This window comes from Martes martes (assembly GCF_963455335.1).
Source record: "Martes martes genome assembly, chromosome: 10".
NCBI classification, from domain to species: domain Eukaryota; kingdom Metazoa; phylum Chordata; class Mammalia; order Carnivora; family Mustelidae; genus Martes; species Martes martes.
This window is the reverse complement of record NC_137898.1, coordinates 60,046,807-60,072,839: the sequence shown is the minus strand read 5'-3', so window position 1 is coordinate 60,072,839 and position 26,033 is coordinate 60,046,807. Positions and strand designations below refer to the sequence as shown.

Genomic DNA, 26,033 nt, shown 5'->3' with positions numbered 1-26,033 from the left:
AGCATCCAGCAATCTACTGGTAGGTGCATACCCAAGAAAAATAAAAACTTATGCCCACACAGAAACTTGTACACAAATGTTTGAACAAGCAATATTCATAACAGACAAAAAGTGAAAACAATCCAAATGTCCAATGACTGATGAATGGATTAAAAAAATGTGGTCTAACATGAAAAAATGCTCCACATCACTCGGCATCAGGGAAATACAAATCAAAACCACAATGAGATACCACCTCACACCAGTCAGAATGGCTAAAATTAACAAGTCAAGAAATGACAGATGCTGGCGAGGATGCGGAGAGAGGGGAACCCTCCTACACTGCTGGTGGGAATGCAAGCTGGTGCAACCACTCTGGAAAACAGTGTGGAGGTTCCTCAAAAAACTGAAAATAGAGCTACCCTACGACCCAGCAATTGCATTCCTGGGTATATATCCTAAAGATACAAACGTGGTGCTCCGAAGGGGCACGTGCACCCGAATGTTTATAGCAGCAATGTCCACAATAGCCAAACTGTGGAAAGAGCCTAGATGTCCATCAACAGATGAATGGATAAAGAAGATGTGGTATATATACACAATGGAATACTATGCAGCCATCAAAAAACATGAAATCTTGCCATTTGCGATGACGTGGATGGAACTAGAGGGTATCATGCTTAGCGAAATAAGTCAATCGGAGAAAGACAACTATCATATGATCTCTTTGATATGAGGAAGTGGAGGTGCAAGGCGGTGGGGGTTGGGGGGAGGTAGGAAAAGAAAAAATGAAAAGATGGGATTGGGAGGGAGACAAACCAGAAAAGACTCAATCTCAAGAAACAGACTGAGGGTTGTGGGGGGAGGGGGGACGGGAGAGGGTGGTGGGGAAATGGACATTGGGGAGGGTATGGGCTATGATGAGTGCTGTGAAATGTGTAAACCTGACGATTCACAGACCTGTACCCCTGGGGATAAAAATACATTATATGTTTATTAAAATAAAAAAATTAAAAAAAAAGTGGTCTATCCATACAAAGGAATATTATTCAGCCACAAATAGGAATAAAGCACTGATACATGGTATAATAAGGATGAACCTTGAAAACATTATGCTAAAGTAAAAGAAACCAGCCACAGGACTGTATATTCATTTATATTAAATGTCCAGATTAGGCAATTCTACAGAGACGAAAAGATTAGTGGATGCCTAGGGCTGATGTTGGGGAGAAATGGGAAGTGACTGCAAACAGGTACGACATTTTTTTAAAAAGTGATGTAAATGTCCTTTTCTTTTTTTTAAGATTTTATTTATTTATTTGACAGAGAGATAGAGAGCACAAGTAGGCAGAGCAGCAGGCAGAGGGGCAGGGAGAGTGAGAGGGAGAAGCAGGCTCTCCACCAAGCAGGGAGCTCGATGCAGGGCTCAATCCCAGGACCCTGGGATGATGACCTGAGCTGAAAGCAGCTACTTAACTGACTGAACCACCCAGGAGCCCCTGATGTATATGTTCTAAAATAAGACTGTTGTGATGGCTACACAAGTCTATGAATCTATTAACAACCAGTGAATTGTATACTTTGGATGAGTTACCTTTCAATAAAGCAGTTTTTAAAAAGGATAATTATGCATAAAGGAATACCTCCTGGACAACTGAAGTTTATTCCCTTAAGGAGCAAAGGTTAAAGTTTCCCTCTTCTTTTCTGTATTTTAATCATATTGTATTAGACATCAGCCCTCATTGCCAATGTGTATCTTGTCTTTTTTTACACAGCAAAATGGATGCAACAGAACTCTTATGTATGTCTCAGGATCATTTCAAACACCACTTTTTATATTAGTTAAAACAGAGAAATCCCCTAAGGGCTAATGGTCCCTACGTGGCCCCTGGCTACCATGCTTTAGAAGCTGTGACTGTTCTTATTGTAGTTGTTAAGTTTAATTTACATTATTAATATTTTCTCTGTCATTTTAGTTATTTTTTTTTACTGAGATATAATCACCATATAACATTGTGTTGGTTTAAGGTGTACAATGTGTTGACTTGACACATTTATATACTGTGATATGCAACACCATAGTGATCGCTAACACCTCTATCATACCACAGAATTATAATTTCTTTTGTACTACAACAATTAAGACCTAGTCTCTTGGCAACTTTGCAGTTTATAACACGGTATTGTTGCCTATAATTATGCTGTGCATTATATCTCCAGGATCTGTTTATCTACTAGTTACAAGAAGTAGTTTGTGTTGTTTGGGGTTTATGTCCTTCCTCAAGGGTAGACTGTTTTAGCTATACGCCTTATTGCCTCATGTGTTTCAATCTGCCCTCCTAACAAAACTGCTGGAGTTTACTAAACTCCATATAACTGGGCTTATAAAATAATTACAAAGGAAAAATGAGCTGGAATTAAAAACCAGAGGATCTGGATGTGTTTTAGCACCAACATTTATAAGGTGTCCATAGGCAAGAATCTGTTCCTCGGTTGTAAAACAGTGATAATATCTACAATGCAGAGTTAAAATGAGAACTAAGGATGATAAATGTGATGTACTTAGTATAGCTCCCAGCATATAAAAGGCAAAAAGTAATTGGCAGTTTGTATCAGAGTCTCAGATCTACTAAATATTAATTACTTGATTACTTTGGAAACGTCTCTTCTTCTCTGTATCTCTGTGTCTCAGTTTCTACACTGTTACCATGGGAGAGGAGATCTCACCTCAGAGTGTAGGAAGGGCAAATTAATCATGCACTGTTTATATTTTTGTAAGTTCCAAAGAGGTACAAACGATAATTTATTTATCTTAAGGATGACAAAAGATCATAGTTAAATGAAAAAATCTGTTTTTCTTTTTTTTTTTTGCCATAATTATTTTTTTTTTTAAGATTTTATTTATTTATTTGTCAGAGAGAGAGAGAGAGCGAGCGAGCACAGGCAGACAGAGTGGCAGAGAGAGAAGCAGGCTCCTTGCGGAGCAAGGAGCCCGATGTGGGACTCGATCCCAGGACGCTGGGATCATGACCTGAGCCGAAGGCAGCCGCTTAACCAACTGAGCCACCCAGGTGTCCCGAAAAAATCTGTTTTTAAAACAGGTACAGTTGATGCTTAAACAATATAGGTTTGGACTGTGCAGGTCCACTTATATGTGGATTTGGAAACAGTACAGTACTACAAATTTATTTTCTTCTCTTCATGATTTTCTCAAGAACATTTCTTTTTGTCTAGCTACTTTATTATAAGAGTACAGTATTTAATAAATATAAATAAACAAATTATATATTAATCACTATTTATATTATTGGCAAGGCTTCTGGTCAACAGTAGGCTATTAGTGATTATGTTTTTAGGGAGCCAAAAGTTATAGTTGTTTGGTTTTTTTTCTTGAGAGAGAGAGAGCACATGTGTGGGGTGGGGGTGTGCACAGAGGGGCAGAAGGAGAAGGACAGAAACAATTTTAGGCAGACTCATGACCAGTGTGGGGCCCCACCAGTGGCTCAATTTCATGACCCTAAGATTGTGACGTGAGGTGAAATCAAGAGTCAGATGTTTACCCAACTGAGCCACCCGGGCACCCCAAAAGTTATAGTTGGATTTTTGACAGTGTTGGGGATCAGTGACCCTACCCCCCATATCGTTCAGGACTCAATTGTCCTCTCCTCCTTGCTAATAGTAGCATCTCCAAACATAAGGGACTCCGGGTGTACACTGAGTCCATTACTTGCCATTAGTAAGATGTTTATAATCCATCCCCAAAAGTCTGCTCCTCAGGCTCACTAACCATTTCAAGAAAAAAAAAAATCCTTTCCCACTACTATCCTCAAATCAAGTGTTCAACAAGTAGTCACACAACACTTGCTACACACACACACCCAAGCTAAATGCTAAGGGGAATTCATATAGAACATTAGTTCCTGTGCTCAAAATACAGAGGTTATTTTGTTGGGAGACAATTCTTGCACAATTAGAGGACACTGAATCTGCATTCTAGGGGTGACTACAGGAGACTATAGTATCTCTGAATGGGGTTTATGAAAATCAGTTCTATGACTTAGCCACAACTTTATTTATTTTTTAAAAAAAGATTAAATTTTTTATTTATTTGACAGGCAGAGATCACAAGTAGGCAGAGAGGCAGGCAGAGAGAGAGAGAGGGAAGCAGGCTCCCCGCTGAGCAGAGAACCCGATGTGGGACTCGATCCCAGGACCCCGAGATCATGACCTGAGCCGAAGGCAGCAGCTTAACCCACTGAGCCACCCAGGCACCCTTAGTCACAACTTTAAAACAGAAAGTGATAAGTTATGTCGGGGCCCCTGGCTGGCTCAGTTCGTACAGCACCCAACTCCTCATCTCAGGGTCATGAGTTCGAGCCCCACATCAGGTATACAGATTACTTAAACTTATTTAAACAAATAAACAACCCAGAAAGTGCTAAGTTATGTAATACAGACTCTCAGTGCTATAGTGGAGAAGGACTGATAGAAAATGAGGTTAGAAAACTTCCCCAAAGAAATACACTTTGAAAGATGAGTAAGATCTGATGGACTTAGCATAGACTAGTGGGAAATCAGATTTTCTCATGAGATAAACCATAGGAACAGAAGTATTAAGGTGAGAAAGGATCTGATGAGAGAGCAGTCTTTTTGAGTGTAGGGTATATACTGTAAGTTTTATGTTTCAATTTGTCAAAGTTATCTACAAGTGCCTTACATCTTATTGTTAACCTAAATAGCTATTATGATAACTTCTTTACCACCTAAAATATCTAGGGGTGAACAAAAAGAACATGTCACCCCCCCTTTCCCACCCCCACACACTCTAAACCTTCACTGCCCCAACCTTCCAATAATGCCAGCTTTTACTCACCTCCATGTCATCTTCCTTTTTCCTCTTGTTTACAGACTCACTTCCTTCTTCGTCTTCTTCCTCTTCCTCTATGATTCCTTCCACTATAGATTTTGAGCCTTCTGGACTTGTAATTCCTTCACACCTAGGTGGTTTGTTTGTTTATTTTTAAGTGCTATCATTTATCTTTCTTTTATACACAAATTATCTCAGAGATACAGGTTCTTATAGGCTTCTACAATCAAATGTCAGTTAAAACTTAATGCTTCTGGGAGAAGGAGGATGTGAACAATGTGCATTTTAAAATGTGTGGAAATAGACCAGGGCTGTGGAAAGTCATGGCCATGGAAGGTATGACTATATTCCAAGGGCTAGTTTTCCGTTCTTGCACTAATACTAACCCATAGAAGGGAGTAATCATTTCCTGTGGCATGGTGACCAGAGTTTTATTGACATTATCTTGTATAAAAGTCTCGTAACAATTCTACGAAGTAGCCCTGAGAAATAAAAAAAAATTGTCCACCGCCAGCTGAACCTTGGGGCTTAGAACATCTGATCCAACCAATCGCTATTGTTGTTTCTCCTCTAAAAAAAATCTTTATTATATAATTAGGTAGAAAAATCAGTATTATATGAACAGCTGATACCATAATTCCTTTTAGAAAGAACTTGTTGGAAAAAATACACTGACAATATTAAAGGCAAAAATCCCAAGCGCCTAGGTAGCAGCCGGTACTAAAGTCTGTTCTCCATGATAAAGAAGAATTTGTTATTTTGCCCTTGGAAGGGAGAGAGAAGGGAGAAGAGGAGAGAGAACAAGCAGGATAAAAAGGGACTGGGATAAATTGAAGGGTCACTGAAACTTCAGTGGTGGATTTTTAACAGTGGTTACTTCTCCTTCCTTGTCTCCTCTATCAATCTCAGTGAAGTGTATGTTCACAAAATGTTTTGTCAAGTGGGGGGTGTTCTATGGGACTTGAGGTGTCAAGTTTCACAACTAGGGTTAAGGTAATATAACAAAGAAACATGTGCTTTGGATTTCCACAGCTATGGATTAGGAGTTTCAAGAGATTTCGAGATTTCTTGATCTTCAAGAGATCAAGAAGGGCAGGAAGGTTCTATCTGGTATCTATATGACAACTAAAACACACACTATATACACAAGTTTACATATTAAGAGAAGACACCACTTAAATTTACATATTAGGTAAAATTTAAAAATCGCTGAACTACCTGAATATAAGTCATATAACTTCCTCACAAAATGCTTTACCACTGCTTAAACAAATCTAATTTCAAAATATTTAGGCATTAAAGAGTGGGCAATCCCACAGCTTATTTAAAGACTGCATTGTGTCTACTAGGTATTGCTACTTGAATTATACTTTCAGGCCTAAAGTCCATGACACAGGCCTTGAAGTCAAATACACAGGAGACAGAATCTGAGCTCTGTGATTCACTAGCTGTGTGATCCTGGGAAAGCCACTTTACGTTTCTGAACTTTCATTTTCTCACCTATAAAATAATATTTGTCTTAAAGACGTATTGTAAAGATTAAATGAGATGGTGCAAATGAATCAATGAATCTATGTAATGATCATTAACGGCTACCAACACTGCACAAAAGAGACAACCATAAATTACATGCTTCCTAATGGCAGTACCTATTCTTACAAACAAATACAAAGCCAAAATAACAACAAACAAATCTGAACTTGATCAAATCTCTGAATCTAACTAATAATTTATAGACAATACAGTGAAGATAGGAACATATTAAATTACACCTTCAGGAATCAATCAGAAAATCCAGATTGTGGGAAATTCTATGGGGCAAAGAACCAGGTCTATTCAACAATAAATTGCAAGGAAAAAAAAATTGAGACAAAAGTTGAAACTATAAATTAAAAGATACTTAAGAGATATATTCTCCCTCCAATTAGTATATATCTACCTTATTGTAATTCTGATTTGACCTACAAAAAAATGATCAGTGAGACAATTAGAAATGTGAATACTGAATGGACACTTGACGATATTAAGGAACTATTAAATTTTTTACGTGTAATAATGGTATTGTGATTGTGTTTAAAGTGTCCTTACCATTTAGGGTATACTCAAATCTTGGAATTTATTTCAAAATATTTTGGAATTATGGGACAATAAAGGGGCACAGATGAAACAAGACTGGCCATGAGTCAGTAACTGTTGAAAACAGGCAACTGTTTGTATACTGGGGTTCACTGTATTATTCTACTTTTATATGTTTAAAAATTTCCATAATAAAAGATTTTTAAAATGAGAGCATGTATATAAAATACCTGGTACAGTATAATATATATATACAGTATAAAATACCTGGTACAGTGCAGTGCCTGGCAAATAGCAGGCATTCAGTAATGCCATTATCATTTTCATCAACTCTCATGCTCTTGTTCTGCTGGGCAACACTTTTCTCAATTCATCTAAAGTTTATTTTGTGACCACACAGCAATACTCAAGATTCATGTAACCCTATCCAAGAAGATCAGCTGGGCTAAAGTAATCTTCTTTTTTTTTTTTTAAGATCTTATTTATTTGACAGGCAGAGATCACAAGTAGGCAGAGAGGCAGGCAGTGAGAGAGGGAGGGGGAAGCAGGCTCCGTGCTGAGCAGAGAGCCCGATGCGGGGCTCGATCCCAGGACCCTGGGATCATGACCTGAGCCGAAGGCAGAGGCTTTAACCCACTGAGCCACCCAGGTGCCCCAAGGGCTAAAGTAATCTTAGCTTAGCCTTAGAATCTGGCTTTCACTCAGGCTACACTAAAGCTTTTATAGTGTGATTTCCTCACAATCAGGTTTGGCTAAGAAGGAGACTGTTACCGGAATAAAACCAGAGCTTCCAACACTAGAGAGGACACTTAATTTTTAATGTCCATTCTCTGGGATTCTTCACCTTTTTTTCTTTTTTTTTTTTTTATTTATTTGTCAGAGAGAGTGAGCACAGGCAGACAGAGAGGCAGGCAGAGGCAGAGGGAGAAGCAGGCTCCCCGCTGAGCAAGGAGCCCGATGCGGAACTCGATCCCAGGACCCTGGGATCATGACCTGAGCCGAAGGCAGCCACTCAACCAACTGAGCCACCCAGGCGTCCCGATTCTTCACCTTTTAAAACCCAGAGTTGCATTAAGGGGGTAATCCTGTATCATATAGGCTTTGGGATTTCTTAGAAAAAAAAAAAAAGGGAATAGAAAAGAAAAGCTATGAGGCTAGCTCAACTGAGCTCATTTGTAAAAATTATCTAGAATTGGGGGTATAGCTCAAGGGTAGAGCATTTGACTGCAAAGGCATTCAGGATGGTAGGACAGGTGTATAACAAAAAGCAATCTGTAATTCCCTCACCATGTTTCAGTCTCTAACCAGTCCCACAGGGAAAAATAAGACCTACTGTTTGACTTGGCCAACCATTGAGACACGGGCTGACTCCAAATTTCGAATCTGACCACTCTTCACACTAGAAAAGTGAGAAGGGAGAAAGAAGGTTACTCAGTATCCATCTTATCATGTTATAGGGTCAAATGAATAATTTTGCAGATTCTGTGGAACCTCTATAAAGTTGTGTTTACCAATACAGCTTATATGGAGATTACCACTACTTCCTACCTGGTTATTATGGCTATAAGCCAACCAGTAAAAATTAAGTAAAGACATTCAAGCCATTTCCATTCTGCAAACATTTACCAGGAGGGTACTATGTGTCAGGCCTGTGCTTTAGAAACACCCAATTCAAGCAGGGAGAAAGAAACACAGATAGTTTTAATAAAATAAAGGCAAGGTTCAAAGGAATCACTTTATTCTGAATGAAGAGGTTAAAGAAAGTTCCCCAAATGTCCTGCCTAAACCAAGGAGAAAAGAAGTTAGGCAGAAGATAAAAGAATGTGGTCAGGGCAATATAGGCAGAGGGCACATTGTGAACAAAGGCACTGTGATGTGGAAAAGTCAACATGATGAGGATTTTAGAGGACAGAGTGCAAGGAGAAGCAGGGGAGAGCAAAATGGGAGTGGGAGTGGGAGAAAGGGATAGGTGGGTAGGGACAAGCTCCTAGAGGACCTTGCATATCATGATACAGAGTTCAAGAGCTTAGATGCTATTTTAATAGATTAGTTTTCTCAGAGTTATCTACCTATGTATGCCTAAGGGCCAAGCAAAATGGCTGTATGTCCCAGGTGGAATTGGAAACAATATCTGAAGCAAGCCACCAGAACACTTTTTTTTTTCTTCTCTTTTCTTCTTTCTCTCTCTCTTTTTTTTTTTTTTAAGATTTAATCCATTTATTTGAGAGAGAGAGTGACAAAGTATGTGTGGGGAAGGTCAGAGGGAGAAGCAGACTCCCCGCGGAGTAGGGAGACTGATGTGGGGCTTGATCCTGGGACTCCGGGATCATGACCTGAGCTAAAGGCAGACGCTTAACTGACTGAGCCACCTAAGTGCCTCCAGAACACATTTCTTTTTTTTTTTTTTTTTTTTTTAAAAGATTTTATTTATTTATTTGTCAGAGAGAGAGAGAGAGAGAGAGAGAGAGAGATCGAGAGCGAGCACAGGCAGACAGAGTGGCAGAGGGAGAAGCAGGCTCCCCGAGGAGCAAGGAGCCCGATGTGGGACTCGATCCCAGGACGCTGGGATCATGACCTGAGCCGAAGGCAGCCGCTTAACCAACTGAGCCACCCAGGCGTCCCCAGAACACATTTCTTGAAATGTAACTTTTTTAGTTTAAAAAATCATGCAAAATTTTAAAGGGCAACCCCCTTAGATAATGACCTTGTTTCTTATTTTAATGATAGACACTCAGAATGATTATTTCATTTTTCTACTACCAACTAAATCTACAGATCTACAAATACACCAGGATTTATAATCATATACCCTGCCTTGATGAGTTTTTAATATATGAAACACCTTCGTTCTTATTCAAGGCCAACCTTGGGCACAGTTCCCATCTCCTCTTGCCTGTGAGGACTTTCCTACCTATAGTTACCCTGTGGGTTATTTTTTTTTCTCTAGTGAATATTATAAAACAGCTTTTGAAAAACATTCTCAACTTCACATTCACTACTAGATACTACCCCACTTCTCTGCTCCCCTGTATAACAAAATTTCTCAAAAAAGTTGTCATAAAAAAAAGTTACCTTAAAGGAATCACTTTTCTTAAATATTATCTACATAATAATGGTCCTTCAAAAAAAAAATAATGGTCCTCCAATTATCTCTAGCTCAACCTCTTCTAACAAGTACATAGAAGTATTTACTTAACATTTCCATTTAGATGTATAATAAGCATTTCAGCTTATCCATACAAAAATCCTGATTCCCTGACCTTTTACCTGCTCCCAAATCCACTTCTCCTTGTCTCTACCATTCACCCAATTGCTTGGGCTAAAAACCTAGAATTCATCCTTGGATGCTGTGCCTCCTCCTGCCTCCAACCCCCATTTCTCTGCTGATATCCAACCCACAAGGCAATCCTGTCAGTTCTACCTTCAAAATACATTCCAAATATGACATACTACTTCCTCTGTTGCCATCCTGGTCTATGCTTACCATCATTATTCTCCTATACTACTACAATTGTCTCTTAACCAATTTCCCGCTTCCATTAACATACCACTCCCTACTCTTTCCCCCAGTGTTTTCCTCAGAGCAGCCAGAGTGGGGAAACCAAAATGTCCAACTTTAAAGCCTAGGCTTCTAATGATAATTAACCTACTGCCTCTTATTAGGAGAAAGTAGAAGTGGGAATTCACTTTGCCTTAAATCCTTACTGAATTAAATAGGTTGGCCTTGTATTTCAACATCTTTTTTCCGCCCCCATAGGGAATAGCCATAATATCCATGGGTCATGAACTTGATTCAGATATCCAGCAGAGTACAAAACAAAGTTATGAAATACTTCATTGTATTCTTTCTGATTCTTAGGCTCAGGAAGTGTGTTCTAAAAATCAGAGAACCCAAAACATTTAAACATACAACAGAGAGAACCTTCATCCTATCCCACATCTGCCACTAGAATCAAGATTCTGTCTCTTTTAGGAGCAGGTCCACCATGACTGCCATGCTGGATTAAGTTCCTATCTTCTGTAACTCCTGCGCTTCAATCATTGTATTTATACATTTACTTGTTTGTATTCCCAGTTTTTTTGATGACAAGTACTAAGCCTGATTCATCATCAGTTCTTAAATCAGGTATGACACATCTTAGGTACTTAAAAAAAAAGGAAAAAGTTTACTGAAAAGTTATTTGGAATCATCTTCTCACTCGTTGTTACTGGGGAAGAAGGCAGGGTGCCTGAGGTACATGCTGAACTGGCAACGGCTACATACAAACACTGTGGCTGCTGAAGAGGGAGAGATCTTTGGTGTCTCTAAGAGAAAAGGAATCCTACATCTCAGTAGTGTGAACAAGGGGAGACAGAAGCAACTTGCCAAACACAAACTTCATTTTGGTAAGCCATATTTGGCATGAGATCCTCTGTCTTAGAAAAACTACCTAGGCTTTATTTACCAAGTCCTTCATTTCCATTTGATATCTCTGATTCAAAGAATAGATGTGTTCTGCCTGCTAAGGCAGTCAGGAGTATGCTATACGCTATATGAAAATACAAAAGAAATAGAGGAGAGCTTCTGCCCTTATGATGTAGGAAAAGCATTAAGAGAAACATGAAAATTGGCAATAAAAGCATATCTTTTAGGGGAGTATTAGAAGACTAAAGTATAACACAGACAGAGGCCTCTAGTTATTTAATCGAATGAGTGATCTGAGTGGATTGGAGGAGTTAGAAAAAGGGTCTAACATGATTTTAAAGAATACGTAGGAAGACAGGATACTAAAGATATTTTATCCTAAGACTGATTTCCTTGTGGGGGGGACAGTATATTACTCATTTCTAAAATTTCACCCTTTAGTACAAAGTGTTTAATAAATATTTAATCAAATAATTGATTGAATTAATGAATAAATTAACAACAGAACAGCCTTAAGTGGAAGTCATAGCCAAATCTGTCCATAATTTTTATGAAAACTATTTAACCAAAACCCAAATAAAAACTAAGAAAGGAACCGATGTCCATCCTTTCTGTTTCTCCACTGTTTTCTCTGGAACACAGAAAGTGAATCTAGTACCATGAAGCATCAGAAGTGGAAAAGGCCTTAGAGCCTCATTTAGTCCAGACTCTTACCTCAGAGATGGAAATAGCTAGACAGCAGATGATCCATAATTATTAAAATTCTAGGAGGCACTATAGTGTATTAGAAAGAGGATGGATTTTAGATAATTGGGCCAAGTATGAAACATTTAAATATTTAAAAAAAAATTCTGCTCTTTATGTAACTCTTTCTGCACATGATAAAGCTAAGGCTTGGAAACTGAAATATTCCTTTGAACTTGGTGCCTGAATTGATGAAAAAGGGCAGCTACAATCTAACATTTAGAATACAGACAATATAGATTTGTGGGTTACCTCCATTCAATGGCATTCTCTAGAGACTTGAAGGTTTTAGGTCGACCACGTAAGAAATTCTGCATGCTATTAAGTGCATCCATGGCTGTACCTAGATGTTAAACAAATATTTTAACTATAGCACTTAACATATTCTAAGCATTTACACTTGCTGGGTTAACTGTACATTTGCCCTTAATGATAGCAGAATTCAGTGATGCTTTGGGGAAAAAAGATACAGCTTAAGAAAATTCAGAAGACTGATGTGAAAGCCAGCTTCCAAGATGGCCTCCAGTGATTTTTGCCTCTTGGTATTCACTCCCTTGTGTAGTCTTCCCACACTGAACAGAGGCTGACTTATATAAACAATAGTGTGACTTCTGAGGATGGGTCATAAAAGACATGGCAGCTTCTTTTTAAATGTTAAATAAAATAATGGGACATACATACAATTAAAAAATTATGCAGCCACAAAAGATATTTACAAAGAGTTTTTGATGACATGGAAAATGATTATATAATGTGGGGTGTGGGTGAAATGGGGGAAAGTGTCAAAAGGTACAAACTTCCAGTTATAAAATAAGTAAGTCTTGAGGATATAATGTATGGCATGGTGACCATAGTTAAAAATACTGTATTGTATACCTGTTGTTTTTTTTTTAAAGATTTTATTTATTTATTTATTTATTCATTTGAGAGACAGCATGCAGAATGTGAGCAGGGGGTGGGGCAGAGGGAGAGGCAGAGAATCTTAAGCAGACTCTGCACTGAGTATGGAGCCCTACATGGAGCTCGATCTCATGACCCTGAGATCATGACCTGAGCCAAAACCATGAGTCAGCAGTTTACTGACTGAGCCATCCAGGTACCCCTGTATTGTAAATTTGAAGGCTGTTAAGAGAGTTGATCTTAAAAATGCTCATCACAAGAAAAAAATTTGTATGTTATCTACACATACTATGGTTATCGTTTCACAATATATACAGATATTGAATCATTATGTTATATACCTAAAACTAGTAAAAGGTTATATGCCAATTAAAAAATATATCTGAAAGCGCTTCTGCTATAAAATAACATAAAAAAAGATATAGAGGGACAGAGGGACATAGTTCAAGATGAGTAGAAATCAACAATAAATTAAATATAAATTAATTTAAATTAAATATAATTTAAATATAAATTAAATATCAACAATAAATTAAAACAAGATAATAATAATCACGGATGTCTCTCATAAATCAAAGATTCTGATTTAGTCAGTACTAAGAAAACTTACCTTCCACAACATCAATCATACAGAGACCCAAGAGGCTTGGCACCAGGTTCGATGATGTTGTGTGGACTGCAATAGCACCACCCATACTATGTCCAATCAGCATAATTGGAGGAGGGAGGTCCCCATACATGGCTTCAACCACATTGCCAACATCCCTGCAAAGAGAAGATTGTAAAAATAATTTTCTTTTTTAACTCCTTCCTTTGGTCTGTAACTACGGGTTAGTAAGTAACTATGGGTCCTAAGACTGTAAAGGTCGGGCGCCTGGGTGGCTCAGTGGGTTAAAGCCTCTGCCTTCGGCTCAGGTCATGATCTCAGGGTCCTGGGATCGAGGCCCGCATCAGGCTCTCTGCTCAGTGGGGAGCCTGCTTCCTCCTCTCTCTCTGCCTGCTTCTCTGCCTACTTGTGATCTCTGTCTGTCAAATAAATAAATAAAATCTTAAAAAAAAAAAAAAAGACTGTAAAGGTCTACTAGACCATCTTGCAAATATACCTATGTAAATCTCTTATTATGCCCCCCAGTATCTATACATGTAGCCTCACATCTAGCTCTTTCTGATAAATGGGACTAAGAACCCAAATTTTCTTTTTTTTTTTTTTAAGATTTTATTTATTTATTTGACAGAGAGAGATCACAAGTAGGCAGAGAGGCAGGCAGAGAAAGAGGAGGAAGCAGGCTTCCCGATGAGCAGAGAGCCCGATGCGGGGCTCGATCCCAGGACCCTGGGATCATGACCTGAGCTGAAGGCAGAGGCTTTAACCCACTGAGCCACCCAGGCACCCCTTTTTTTCTTTTTTTAAAAGATTTATTTATTTAAAGAGAGCATGAGCAGGAAGGGCATAGGGAGAGGCAGAGAACCTCAAGCAGACTCCAAGATGTGTGCAGAGCCTAACAGGGAGCTCAATCCCATGACCCTGAGATCATGACCCGAGCCAAAATCAAGAGTTGGATGCTTAACCAACTGAGCTACGCAGGTGCCCAAGAACCCCATTTTCTTTTACATCACACTTTCACTATTCCACACATTTAGTACAATTACATATTCTCTTTATTTTTTTATTTTTTTAAAGATTTTGTTTATTTTTAAAGATTTTGCTTATTTATTTGACAGACAGAGATCACAAGTAGCCAGAGAGTCAGGCAGAGAGAGAGTGGGGAAGCAGGCTCCCTGCTGAGCAGAGAGCCCAATGCGGGGCTCTATCCTAGGACCCTGAGATCATGACCTGAGCCAAAGGCAGAGGCTTAACCCACTGAGCCACCCAGGCACCCCATATATTATCTTTATTTTAAACCTAAGCTTGAAACTGGACAAATAATGTAAGCTCTCTACACCTCAGTTTCCCTAACTATAAAACAGGAAAACAATTTTATTAAGCATTATAATGTAGTAAAATTTAGAGTCACAAGATGAATTGCAGCCCCAGTTTAATTTTTATTATGTCAAATTGAATTATTTAATCTCTCAGTTTCAATATCTATAAAATGAAGATAAGAATGTGATTTATTAGAAAAAAAGAAAATGACCTACTATTTCAGATTGCCTTGAAGATTAACTAAAACAGTGAATGAGGGATGCCTGGGTGGCTCAGTCAGTTAAGTCATTGCCTTTGGCTCGGGTCGTGATCCCAGGGTCCTGAGATCGAGTCCCACATCGGGCTCCTTGCTCAGCGGGGAGCCTACTTCTCTCTCTGCCTCTGCCTGCCACTCTGCCTCCTTGTGCTCTCTCTCTCTCTCTGACAAATTTTCTATTTGTTCTATTTTAAAAATTGTTCTATTTATTTATTTATTTATTTATTGTTCTATTTTTAAAATTGTTCTATTTAAAAAAAAATAGAACAGTGAATGAAAACTACTTTGAAAAGTATAAATGCTATACAAATGTTACTTACTCCTTAAAATTTGTCATATAAAGTTATTTGAAGTAGGAACATAAATGTAAGTATAATGTTTTGAGAAAAAAGATGTTAAGAGCTAATTTTTATTGGCTTCTGTCCTAGTCTTTAATTCTGAGTGGATCTATTTAACAAAGTCAAACCTTAAAGTTTTGAAAATGAGAAGTAAAGTAGGAACTTGGGTTTGATTTGTCTAGAGGCCCTCTTCACTACAGCAATAGGTAGATGTGGTGTGTTTTTAGAGACTGCTGGCTCTACTGTCTTCTTTTGGGAGTGGCCGAGTCAGTTAACTTCAAAAATACAGTTTTGCCTTGCTGCATGTTATTATATACCTCAAGCATCCACACAGTGTTATCCAAATATAGCAGTTGTGGATGTAGGAACACAGCCTTTTGAATATGATCTCCAGAGCATTCAGAGTGGCAAAGACAAATGCTTTCAGAAGGAATTAATCTTAAAATTATTAATTATTTACTTCAGAAGGAATTAATCTTAAAAATCTCATAAAACAAATACAGATATGAATGGGGTAGCTGTAGCATCTGCAGACAATCTGAATGGGAGATAAGGAGGCCCACGTAATTTTTTAAGTGAAAAAAGTAACAGTTTAATAGTCCTTTGGAGTTAAACTTAAAGCTAAAACTTTTGGTTACTAACAGTATAATAAAGTAAAAAGTTGCTACAGAAGGTTATCTAAATACAGGTCTCCGTAAAACACTAAGTAACTAAGTTGGACTGGTTCTGTGATACCTGCTTCATGTGTGCCTGAAGGTGGACAGGGTCTGAAACAAACGAACTCCAAAATGTATCTAAGCTTGGGAAAGGTATATTCCATCCAGGCAAAAAGTGGTTATGATCAATCACTTGATCATTTACCACCAGGAGAAATTTGTTCTTATTAAGATTAGCTAAACTACCAAGATTAGTGCCTTGAGACATGTTCTGAAGTTACAGAAAAATAAAATAAAGATGAAGTAGCAGGTGTTATCTAGAAAACTAGCCTTTAACTGGATACATCACAGTTTTGCTGGAGGCTTTGTAAGGAGATTCTATCATGCTTATTAATACTGGGTTCATTTCCTGAGAAGCAATATAGCATATCACAGACATAACAGAAAGAGTATCAGAGCTCAAATCTTGTTTCTTCTACTTTCAGTGGAATTGCATTTTATGTAGGGTTGAGGTTCTGAAGTTGATACACAAGGCAAAAATTGTGCTGTCAGTACTACTTGAAAATCCCATTAATTGTCCATTAAATATGCCTATACATATAGGCATATTTATTATATATATATTATATATAATATATATATTATATATATGAGTGACTGAACTCCGAAATCATATAAATGTTTTATTGCTTTGACTATTTCACAAGAATCCAAATTATTGGCTCTTCTGATTTTTGGTAATCATCTTCATCATTCTAGATAGTCTTAATTATCTATTTTCTTTTTAACTTTTGTTAGAAGTTTTCAACTTATTGTCTCTCAGCTCTAATTCTCAAATCCTTCATTGTATGTTCTCCAAAACTGGGTCTGAGGCCTTTAAGTATCTTCTCCTTTCCAGCAGGCATGATGCTAAGCTTTATCAGTAGAGGGCACAAGAGAGACATTACAGAAAGAGAAGGTTTTGCAGCTGGTTCGAGTGCATTACTCCACAAGCTCCTAAAGCTTGTGTGCCTCTAGCACCCAGGACCTGCAGCATGGGAAGCCCTCCAGCACACAGCTTCCCTAGCGCCCAAATCCTGCAGCACATGTGGCTTCTCCAGCATATCATCCCCCTCATGCCCAAATTTTTCCCTAGCCTTATTGAGGTAAAATTGGTATACAAAAATAGTAAATAATTAATGTATTTGCTTGTCTTACCATCACTTCCAAAAGTTTCTTTTTGTGTGAGTGTGGGTGTGGTAAGAACACTTAACGTGAGAGCTACCCTCCTAACAAACTTTTAACTCATTGTTAAGTACAGGCACTATGTTGTATAGCAGCAGATCTCTGGAACCACCCTCAATATTTTTGTTGCAGAGTGACTCTGGTGAGACATCTCTCTGTGAACAGTTTTCCCTGTACCGTAGAGGGCAGATATCTGGCGAAGGTCTGCCAACATGGCATCCAAATGACTTCTCTGCCTTCAGTAAACCACAGTCATGCCCTCTACAGCAAGGTCTAAATCTCAACCTCTTCCATTGGTGTTCCACCTCTGCCCAAGGGGATTGTGGCAGCTGCTTACACCTGCTATTCCTATATTCTTTCTTTCTTTTTTGAAAAATTTTCTAGCTTTATTGAGGTATAACTGATAAATAAAATGATATTTGAAGTGTATAATATGATGATTGGGTATATGGATACATGAAATGACTCCCACAATCAAGTTAATTAAATATATATTCCTTAATGTTCTACTTCCTACTAGCAATTCTTCATTACTCCAATGCCTTACTATATTTAATAAATCTTTTTTTTAAAGATTTTATTTATTTATTTGACAGAGTCACAAGTGGGCAGAGAGGCAGGCAGGGAGAGAGGGGGAGAAGCAGGCTCCCCGCCGAGCAGAGAGCCCGATGTGGGGCTTGATCCCAGGACCCTGAGACCATGACCTGGGCTGAAGGCAGAGGCTTAACCCACTGAGCCACCCAGGCGCCCCTATATTTAATAAATCTTTATATTAAACTTGCCCTGTTCAAATTTCTATGTGTTTTTTTCCCTGATTGTCCCAGACTGATACACTATTAGGCAATGTATACCTAAGATCCTCAATTAATTCTTCAAATTCCTGGAGAACGTCATTCAAGCCGTCATAACTCTTTGGCAGCCTGGCCCTTAGATGATATATCTCACTTTTTGTCAACAGTCAGGAAATCCTTTAAGTCCTTAAAAATTGTTCACAAATCTTTCTATAGGTATTACCAAACACCTGATCATTTTAGGCTTTATTGTTCTCACATTACAAAGGATAGTATGAACAACTCAGAGAACAGATTCTTAGCTCCCTTTTCATGGTTTCTCAGAAATATGTTCACTGAATGGAATGGTGTCATACAGTGTTATTTCTCTCTCTCTCTGCCAAGCACTGTAGTTGAATGATCACAATTCTGCTCTATTAACTGTGTGACCTCATACAGTCAGTCAATCTATCTAAGTTTCCTCATTGGTTTAAAAAAAAAGATAATATCTGCACTACAGAATTAATAATATGGATAATTAAAATAAGCAACTTAAATAAATAATTTATTCTTTTTTTAAAAAGATTTATTTATTTTAGACAGAGAGCGCAGCAGGAAGAGAGAGAATCTCAAGTAGACTCCCTACTAAGTGTGGAACCTGACATGGGATTCAATCTCACGACTCTTGAGATCACAACCTGAGCCAAAACCAAGAGTTGGATGCTTCAACAAATGTTGACACCCAGGCGTCCCAATAAATATTTTTCTTAATAAATGCATAATTTACACTTAATAAAGCCTGGCAGACAGAAAGCACACAAAGAGCACGAACTATAACAATAAACCTATGGCCACATGAGTTTGAGTTCTGAAGGAAACATGGTTTACTCTTGGATTAAAGCTGCTAAAGTAAGAAGAGACAAGATATTTTTGGCCAAAGTTGGTCAAATACTTCAAAGACCATGTATTATAGCAGGGTAGTTAGAAGAATCCTGTTTACAATATAGGTTAGTGGTTCCCAAACACCAGTCACAGGACTGGCTGCATAAGATTTCTTTATATAGCTTTATCAAAAACATAAATAAATGTTCAGATCCCCCTGGTAGAAGCACTAATTCAGCAGGTCTGGGATAAGGCCAACCATCTGCATTTTAATCACTTCTTCAGTGATTCTCATGAGTGATCAGATGTGAGGCCATTGTATATACTACCACCATCTTGTACTTTGAGGCCCAGGTAATTATTTATTCTTCAATACCTTGTTCTTGTCTTACTAGGAAGTTGGACAAAGAAGGTGGGCAGGTTACCTTAAGAACATCTTACAGGGTAGGGCCTTTAATATACAACCACTATTCAAGCCCAAGTTCCCAATAGATATCCAGATTCTATTCAACTCTGTTAATAGAAGAAAAAGGCAACACAAACTCAAAGAATTTTCAAGTGCTTTATTTGATGACTAGAACACTGAATGTATCAAGAAAGATGGATGTTTCTTTCAAGATTAAATACTAAGGAGACACTAAATACAGAGGAAAGACAACAGAAGTAAAATTTTCTCTATGCTAATTATTGTCCAACAATCTCACCAGGAGAGTAATAGTTACACACTATTTATAATAAACAGTAATGGAAGCCAGGTGATGTATAAACAGTATTACATTACTTACTTTGCCATTGTTTCTGCAGACAGGTCTTCAGAATTCTTGACTTTTGTTTCACCTAAAAAGAAAATATTTAAAAAATAAAATTCCCAATGATAGGAACTATAAAAGCAAGAGTATTCGCTTCCAAAAATCTCATTTTGGGGAATGAAATGCACATTTTATTATTGTGTATGATGGGCTTAGCAAGGGTTTTCTGTTACAGATGTGTCTTTATATTTGGCCATCCTAAGGAAGATATAATTCTAGCGGCCTAGTAAAGAATTATCCACATTCCTTATACATCATCAGCATCAGAATTTGGTTATATTAAAGGACATTTTTTTTTTTAGCTAAACAACATATATATGTGTATTTATAAAATATCTTTTATAGAAACTAAGACTTTGCTCAAGGAGCCCAAATGGAACAGGCCAGGTTATTTTGTGGTCACCTGAAATTTGTAATACTTAACACTATTCAAGGAGTTGGCAAATATATCATTGAGTCAGTGACTAATTAAGAACATCACTCACCATGACCTCGCAGATCTAAAGCCACAATCCTACACTGAACCCTACTAATGATCGCCGCCTAGGAAGATAAGGAAAATCTGAGTTAGCAAATCTTTCCCCATCACTAATAATAACTGATGATAACTTGTTGAATGAACTGCCATCAGAATTCAAGAATCTCAGAATAATCAAAGAAAGATATTTCACTTTTTTTTTCTTATTTGGGTACAGCTGACATACATTGTTACATTAGTTTCATGTGTGTAACACAGTGATTTAACAAGCTTATACATTATTTTATGCTCACCACATACAACACTATTACATTATCACCAACTATATGCTGAGCCTTTTATTCCTGTGACTTACTCATTCCATAACTGGAAGCCTGTATCTCCCACTCCCCTTCACCCATTCTGCCCATTCCTCCATTCCCAACCCTCTAGCAACCACCAGTTTGTTCTCCATATTTATAGCTCTGATTCAATTTCTTGTTTTTTTAGATTCCACATATGAATGGGATCATTTGGTATTTGCTTTTCTCAGTCTCATTTATTTCCCTTAGCATAATAACCTCTAGGTCTAACCATGTTGTCGTAAATGGCATGCTCTCATTCTTTTTTAAGGCAGTGTAATATTCCATTATGTGTACATATCACATCTTCCTTATTCATTTGTCTAGTGATAGACACTTAGGTTGCTTCTATATATTGGCTATTGTAAATAATGTTACAATAAACATAAAGGTGCACATCTTTTCAAATTAGTGTTTTCATTTTCTTTGGGTAAATACCCAGTAGAGATATTATTGGATATATGGTATTTCTAATCTTAATTTTTTGAGGAACCTCCATACTGTTTTCCACAGATATACCAGTTTACATTCCCACCAAGAGTGTACAATAGATGAAGAAAACGTGCTTGACAAAATTCAACATCCATTCATGACAAAAACTCTCAGGAGAGTAAGCTTAGAAGGAACATACCTCAATATAATAATAGAGCCCAAATACAAAAAACCTACAGCTAACATCACACTCAATGGTAAAAAACTGAGAGCTTTTCTTCTAAGACCAGGAACAAGACAAAGATGCTCACTCTTGTCACTTTTGTTCAATAGAGTACTGGAAATACTTGCCACAGCAATCAATTTATATTCCCACCAACAGTGCACAAGGGTTACCTTTTGTCTACAGCCTTTCCAATGCTTGTCTCCCGTCTTTTTGTTAACAGCCATTCCAACAGTTGTGAGGTGATAACTCAGTGTGGTTTTGATTTGCATTTTCCTGATTAGTGATGCTGAATATCTTTTCATGTACCTGTTGGCCATTTATATGTCTTCTTTGGAAAAATGTCTATTCAAGTCTATTATCCATTTTTACTTATTTATTTCTTTAAAGATTTTATTTATTTGACACACAGAGAGATAGAGACAGAATACAAGCAGGGGAAGTGGCAGGCAGGCAGAGGGAGAGGGAGAAGCAGGCTCCCTGCTGAGCAAGAAGCCCAATGTAGGGCTCGATCCCAGGACCCTGGGATCATGACCTGAGCTGAAGGTAGACGTTAATTGACTGAGCCACCCAGGGGCCTCTACTGTCCATTTTAAATTGGATTTTTTTGTTCTTATTGAGTTGTATGAATTCCTTACATATTTTAGATATTAACCACTTATCAGATAGATGGTTTGCAAATATTTTCTCGCATTCTGTAGGTTGCCTTTTCATTTTGGTGATAGGTTTGGGTTGTTGTTTTTTTTCCTTTTGGCTATGCAGAAGCTTTGGGTTTGATGTTCTCCTACTTGTTCTTTTTGCCTTTGTTGCTTGTGCTTTTGATGTCATACCCAAAAAATCATTGCCAAGACCAACGTCAAAGGGCTGCCCCCCTATGTTTTCTTCTAGTAGTTTTACAGGTTCAGGTCTTATATTTAAATCTTTAATCCATTTCAAGTTAAATTTTTGTGAGTGATATAAGACAGGAGTCCAATTTTATTCTGCATGTGGTTATGCAGCTTTCCCAACACCACTTATTGAAGAGACTATCCTTCCTCCATTGAGTCTTCTTGGCTCCCCTGTCAAATACTTGTTAATCATGTATGCATGGCTTTATTCCTGAGGTCTTGGTTCTGTCCCATTGGCCTATGTGTCTATTTTTAAGCTAGTACCATACTGTTTTGATTTCTATAGCTTTGGATGCAAATATGATATCAGGAATTGTGATGCCTGGACTCTTCTTTCTAAGGATGTTTGGCTATTCAGTATTTTTTCCTGTTCCACACAACTTTTAGGAATTTTTCTTCTATTTCTGTGGAAAATGTCTTTGGGATTTTGACAGGTATTGCATTGAATCTGTAGATGGCTTTGGGTAGTATGAACATTTTAATAATATTAATTCTTCTGATCCATGAACATGGGGTACCTTTCCATTTGTGTCTTCTTCAATTTCTTTCATCATTGTCTTATAATTTTCACTGTACAGATCTTTCACCTCTTTGCTTAAATTTATTCCTAAGTGTTTTATTTATTTGCTATTGTAGATGGGATTGTTTTATTTATTTTTCCAATAGTTCAGTGTCAGTATATTAAATCACATTTTAAAAATCAGCTTGAGGTGCACCGGGTTGGCTCAGTTGGAGGAACATGCAACTCTTGATCTTGGGATTGTGAGTTCAAACCCCACAGTGGGCAGAAATTACTTAAAATAGGTAAATAAAAATTTTAGGAATCACCTAGAAAAGCAAGTCTTTTCTATTTCTATTACTCCAATGAATACTTTTAAAGCGAATAGCAGACTGAAATTCTACTACACTTTGCTATTTGTTCCTGAAAGCTAATTTACAAAGGTTATTTAACACATTACGATGGTGGTAGAGCCTTCAATGCCAAAACCAAATCTATACTCTGGAAATACAATTAAGTGCACCTGTGTGGTTCAGTCTGCAAAGAGTCTGCCTTCGGCTCAGGTCATGATCTCAGGGTCCTGGGACTGAGCTCCACACTGGGCTCCCTGCTCAATGGGAAGTCTGCTTGTCCCTCTGCCTCTGCCCCTCCCCCTGCTCAAGCTCTAATAAATAAAATAAAAAATCTTTTTAAAAATTAAGTGGCAAAGATATTGTTAAATTTGCTTTATTACTCTACATTTTAAAAAGGGAGTTTTTTGATTGTCAATTGTCAATCCCAACTTTATCTTGAAAGCAGTAATTTATGATCTGCCTGTCATTAAACAAGACAATAATGCTAAAAACAGATTTTCCATTCACTTATTTAATAAATCTTTCTATACTACATCTTTTAAAAATCTGGCACCAATTAATAATGTGGTTACAGTATGAAAAAGATAGGCAATGTCCCTGCTCTCATAATGTTTACATCCTAGTGTGGCAAACAAAGATTAGAAAACAATGAAAGAACAAAGTAAATTCAGAGCGTAACATGGTCTATAAATAACGAAAAAGTGTTAGAGCATGTCCATAGTAATTATCCTCTTTAAACGTATTCATTAGAATAATAGAAGTAGAAACAGACTTACAAAGCAAGATTTCATTCTTTTTGCTGGCTGAGTAATATTCCTGTGTGTGTGTGTGTGTGTGTGTGTGTGTGTGTGTGTGTGTGTACACGGACACATGCATCTTCTTTATCAATTCATCTATTGATGGATATCTGGATTCTTTCAATAGTTTGGCTATTGTGTACACTGCTGCTATTAAAATTGGGGTGCATGTGCCCCTCTGAATCACTGTTTGTATCCTTTGGATTAAGACCTAGTAGTGCAATTGCTGGGCCACAGCGTAGCTCTATTTTTAATGTCTTGAGAAACCTCCATCCTGTTTTCCACAGTGGCTACACCAGTCACTCGGGAGAGGGTTCCCCTTTCTCTGCATCCTCCACATCTGTTGTTTCCTGAGTTGTTAATCTTAGTGACTCTCATTGTAGTTCTGATTTGTATTTCCCAGATGCTGAATGATGCTGAGCATTTTTTCATGTGTCTGTTAGCCATTTGTATGTCTTCTTGGGAGAAGTTCCTGACTTCTGTTCATTTCTGGACTAGATTTTTTTGTTTTGGGGGTGTTGATTTTGATGAGTTCTTTATAGATTTTGGACACCAGCCCCTAATCTGATACATCATTTGCAAGTATCTTTTCCTATTCTGTAGGCTTTTTAGTTGTGTTGACTGTTTCCTTTGCTGTACAAAAGCTTTTTATCTTGATGAAGCTCCAATAGTTCATTTTTGCTTTTGTTTCCCTCGCCAAGATTTATTTATTTTAATGAGAGAAAGAGAGAGAGCGAGCGTGTGCACAGGGAGGGGAAGAGGGAGAGAATCTTCAAGCAGTTTCCCCACTGAGAGTGAAGCCCATTGTGGGGCTTGATCTCATGATCCATGAGATCATGACCTGAGCAGAAACCAAGAGTCAGATGCTCAAGTGATTGAGCCATCCAGCCACCCTGGTTTTTTTAAGGTTTTTTTTATTTATTTGACAGAGAGAGACACAGCGAGAGAGGGAACACAAGCAGGGGGAGTGGGAGAGGGAGAAGCAGGCTTCCCACTGAGCAGGGAGCCCAATGCAGGGCTCCATCCCAGGACCCTGGGATCTTGACCTGAGCTGAAGGCAGACGCTTAATGACTGAGCCCACCCAGGCGTACCCCCCAGCTGCCCCATTTTTTTTTGGTAGTTTTTTGATTACTGATTCAATTTTGTTTCTTGTGATTAGTTTATTCAGATTTTCTATTCCCCCCTGTTTCAGTTTTGGAAGATTGTATGTTTCTAGGAATTTAACCATTTCTTCTAGGTTGTCCAGTTGGACATTGGGATTGCTAATTTTAGACAAATAGCTTTTCACATATTTGGTATTATTTCCTTAGAACAGATTCCTAGAAGTACAACTATATCAAATGGTATAAATATTGATAATTCAAAGTGCTTAATTACTTTCCAAGAGAGCTCTATCTGACACTAAAGAAAAGAACAGTGAAGTAGGAGTTGGAAGATGTGATTTCTAGTCCCAGTGTTCAAAAATATTTGTTTTCCAATGCCTTTGCCAACACTAAGAATAGTTTTTGGAAAATATTAATTTGATATCTAAAAAAATGATACCTCCTATGTGAATCATATCTGATTACTAGTGAGGATGAACTTTCTCATGTCTGTATGTTCTCTATGAAATATGTCTTCATGTCCTTTGGTCTTGCATATCCTGTGTCTGGGATTTTTCTAACCATGTTCTATCTTTTGGTATCAGCCATATGTAAATGACTTACTGACATTTGATCAAGACTTTAGAATGATTTACTTTCTCAAATAGGATACAATGAATAAAATTTATCCTCTTAATTGTTCAAGGTCAGTTTTAACTTCTTCAAGGAATAACTATTGAGTACCAACTCCAGGACAGGCCCGGTATGTTGTCATATTAAGAGTGAATAAGGTACAGTTTCTGCTGTCAGGGATCTCATGATCTAGCAACATAAATATCAACCACAGTTGTTCACCTCTTCCTTTCGCTGTCAGTATACTTGTCCTCCTGCTACGCTAGTACCTTTTTGTTTCTATTTTACTATAGTATTTTACCAGTTAACATGTGGGTGGATGTCTGAGAGTAATTCTGCCTCTCAGGATCATAAGGTGCTTGGGCTTATTCCTGCTGTTTGCCATGGCTGCCTTCATCAATCATGTTCTAGTGTTTACAAAAATATGAGCTCTGAGGGCACCTGGGTGGCTCAGTGGGTTAAGCCTCTGCCTTCGGC

At 37.8% G+C, this 26,033-nt stretch overlaps 1 protein-coding gene across 1 annotated transcript in view; it reads right to left on the bottom strand.

Annotated features, from left to right (window-relative positions):
* The window catches only part of PPME1 (protein phosphatase methylesterase 1), a 65,236-nt gene that overhangs the window by 13,488 nt on the left and 25,715 nt on the right, over positions 1 to 26,033 (bottom strand). Inside the window, exons 4-9 of the mRNA XM_080816051.1 lie at positions 20,316 to 20,373; positions 19,807 to 19,858; positions 13,582 to 13,736; positions 12,324 to 12,414; positions 8,256 to 8,321; positions 4,853 to 4,976 (exon numbers count right to left, since the gene is read on the bottom strand). Of these exons, the coding sequence (XP_080672177.1) occupies positions 4,853 to 4,976; positions 8,256 to 8,321; positions 12,324 to 12,414; positions 13,582 to 13,736; positions 19,807 to 19,858; positions 20,316 to 20,373 (546 nt within the window). The remainder of the gene's footprint in view (positions 1 to 4,852; positions 4,977 to 8,255; positions 8,322 to 12,323; positions 12,415 to 13,581; positions 13,737 to 19,806; positions 19,859 to 20,315; positions 20,374 to 26,033) is intronic.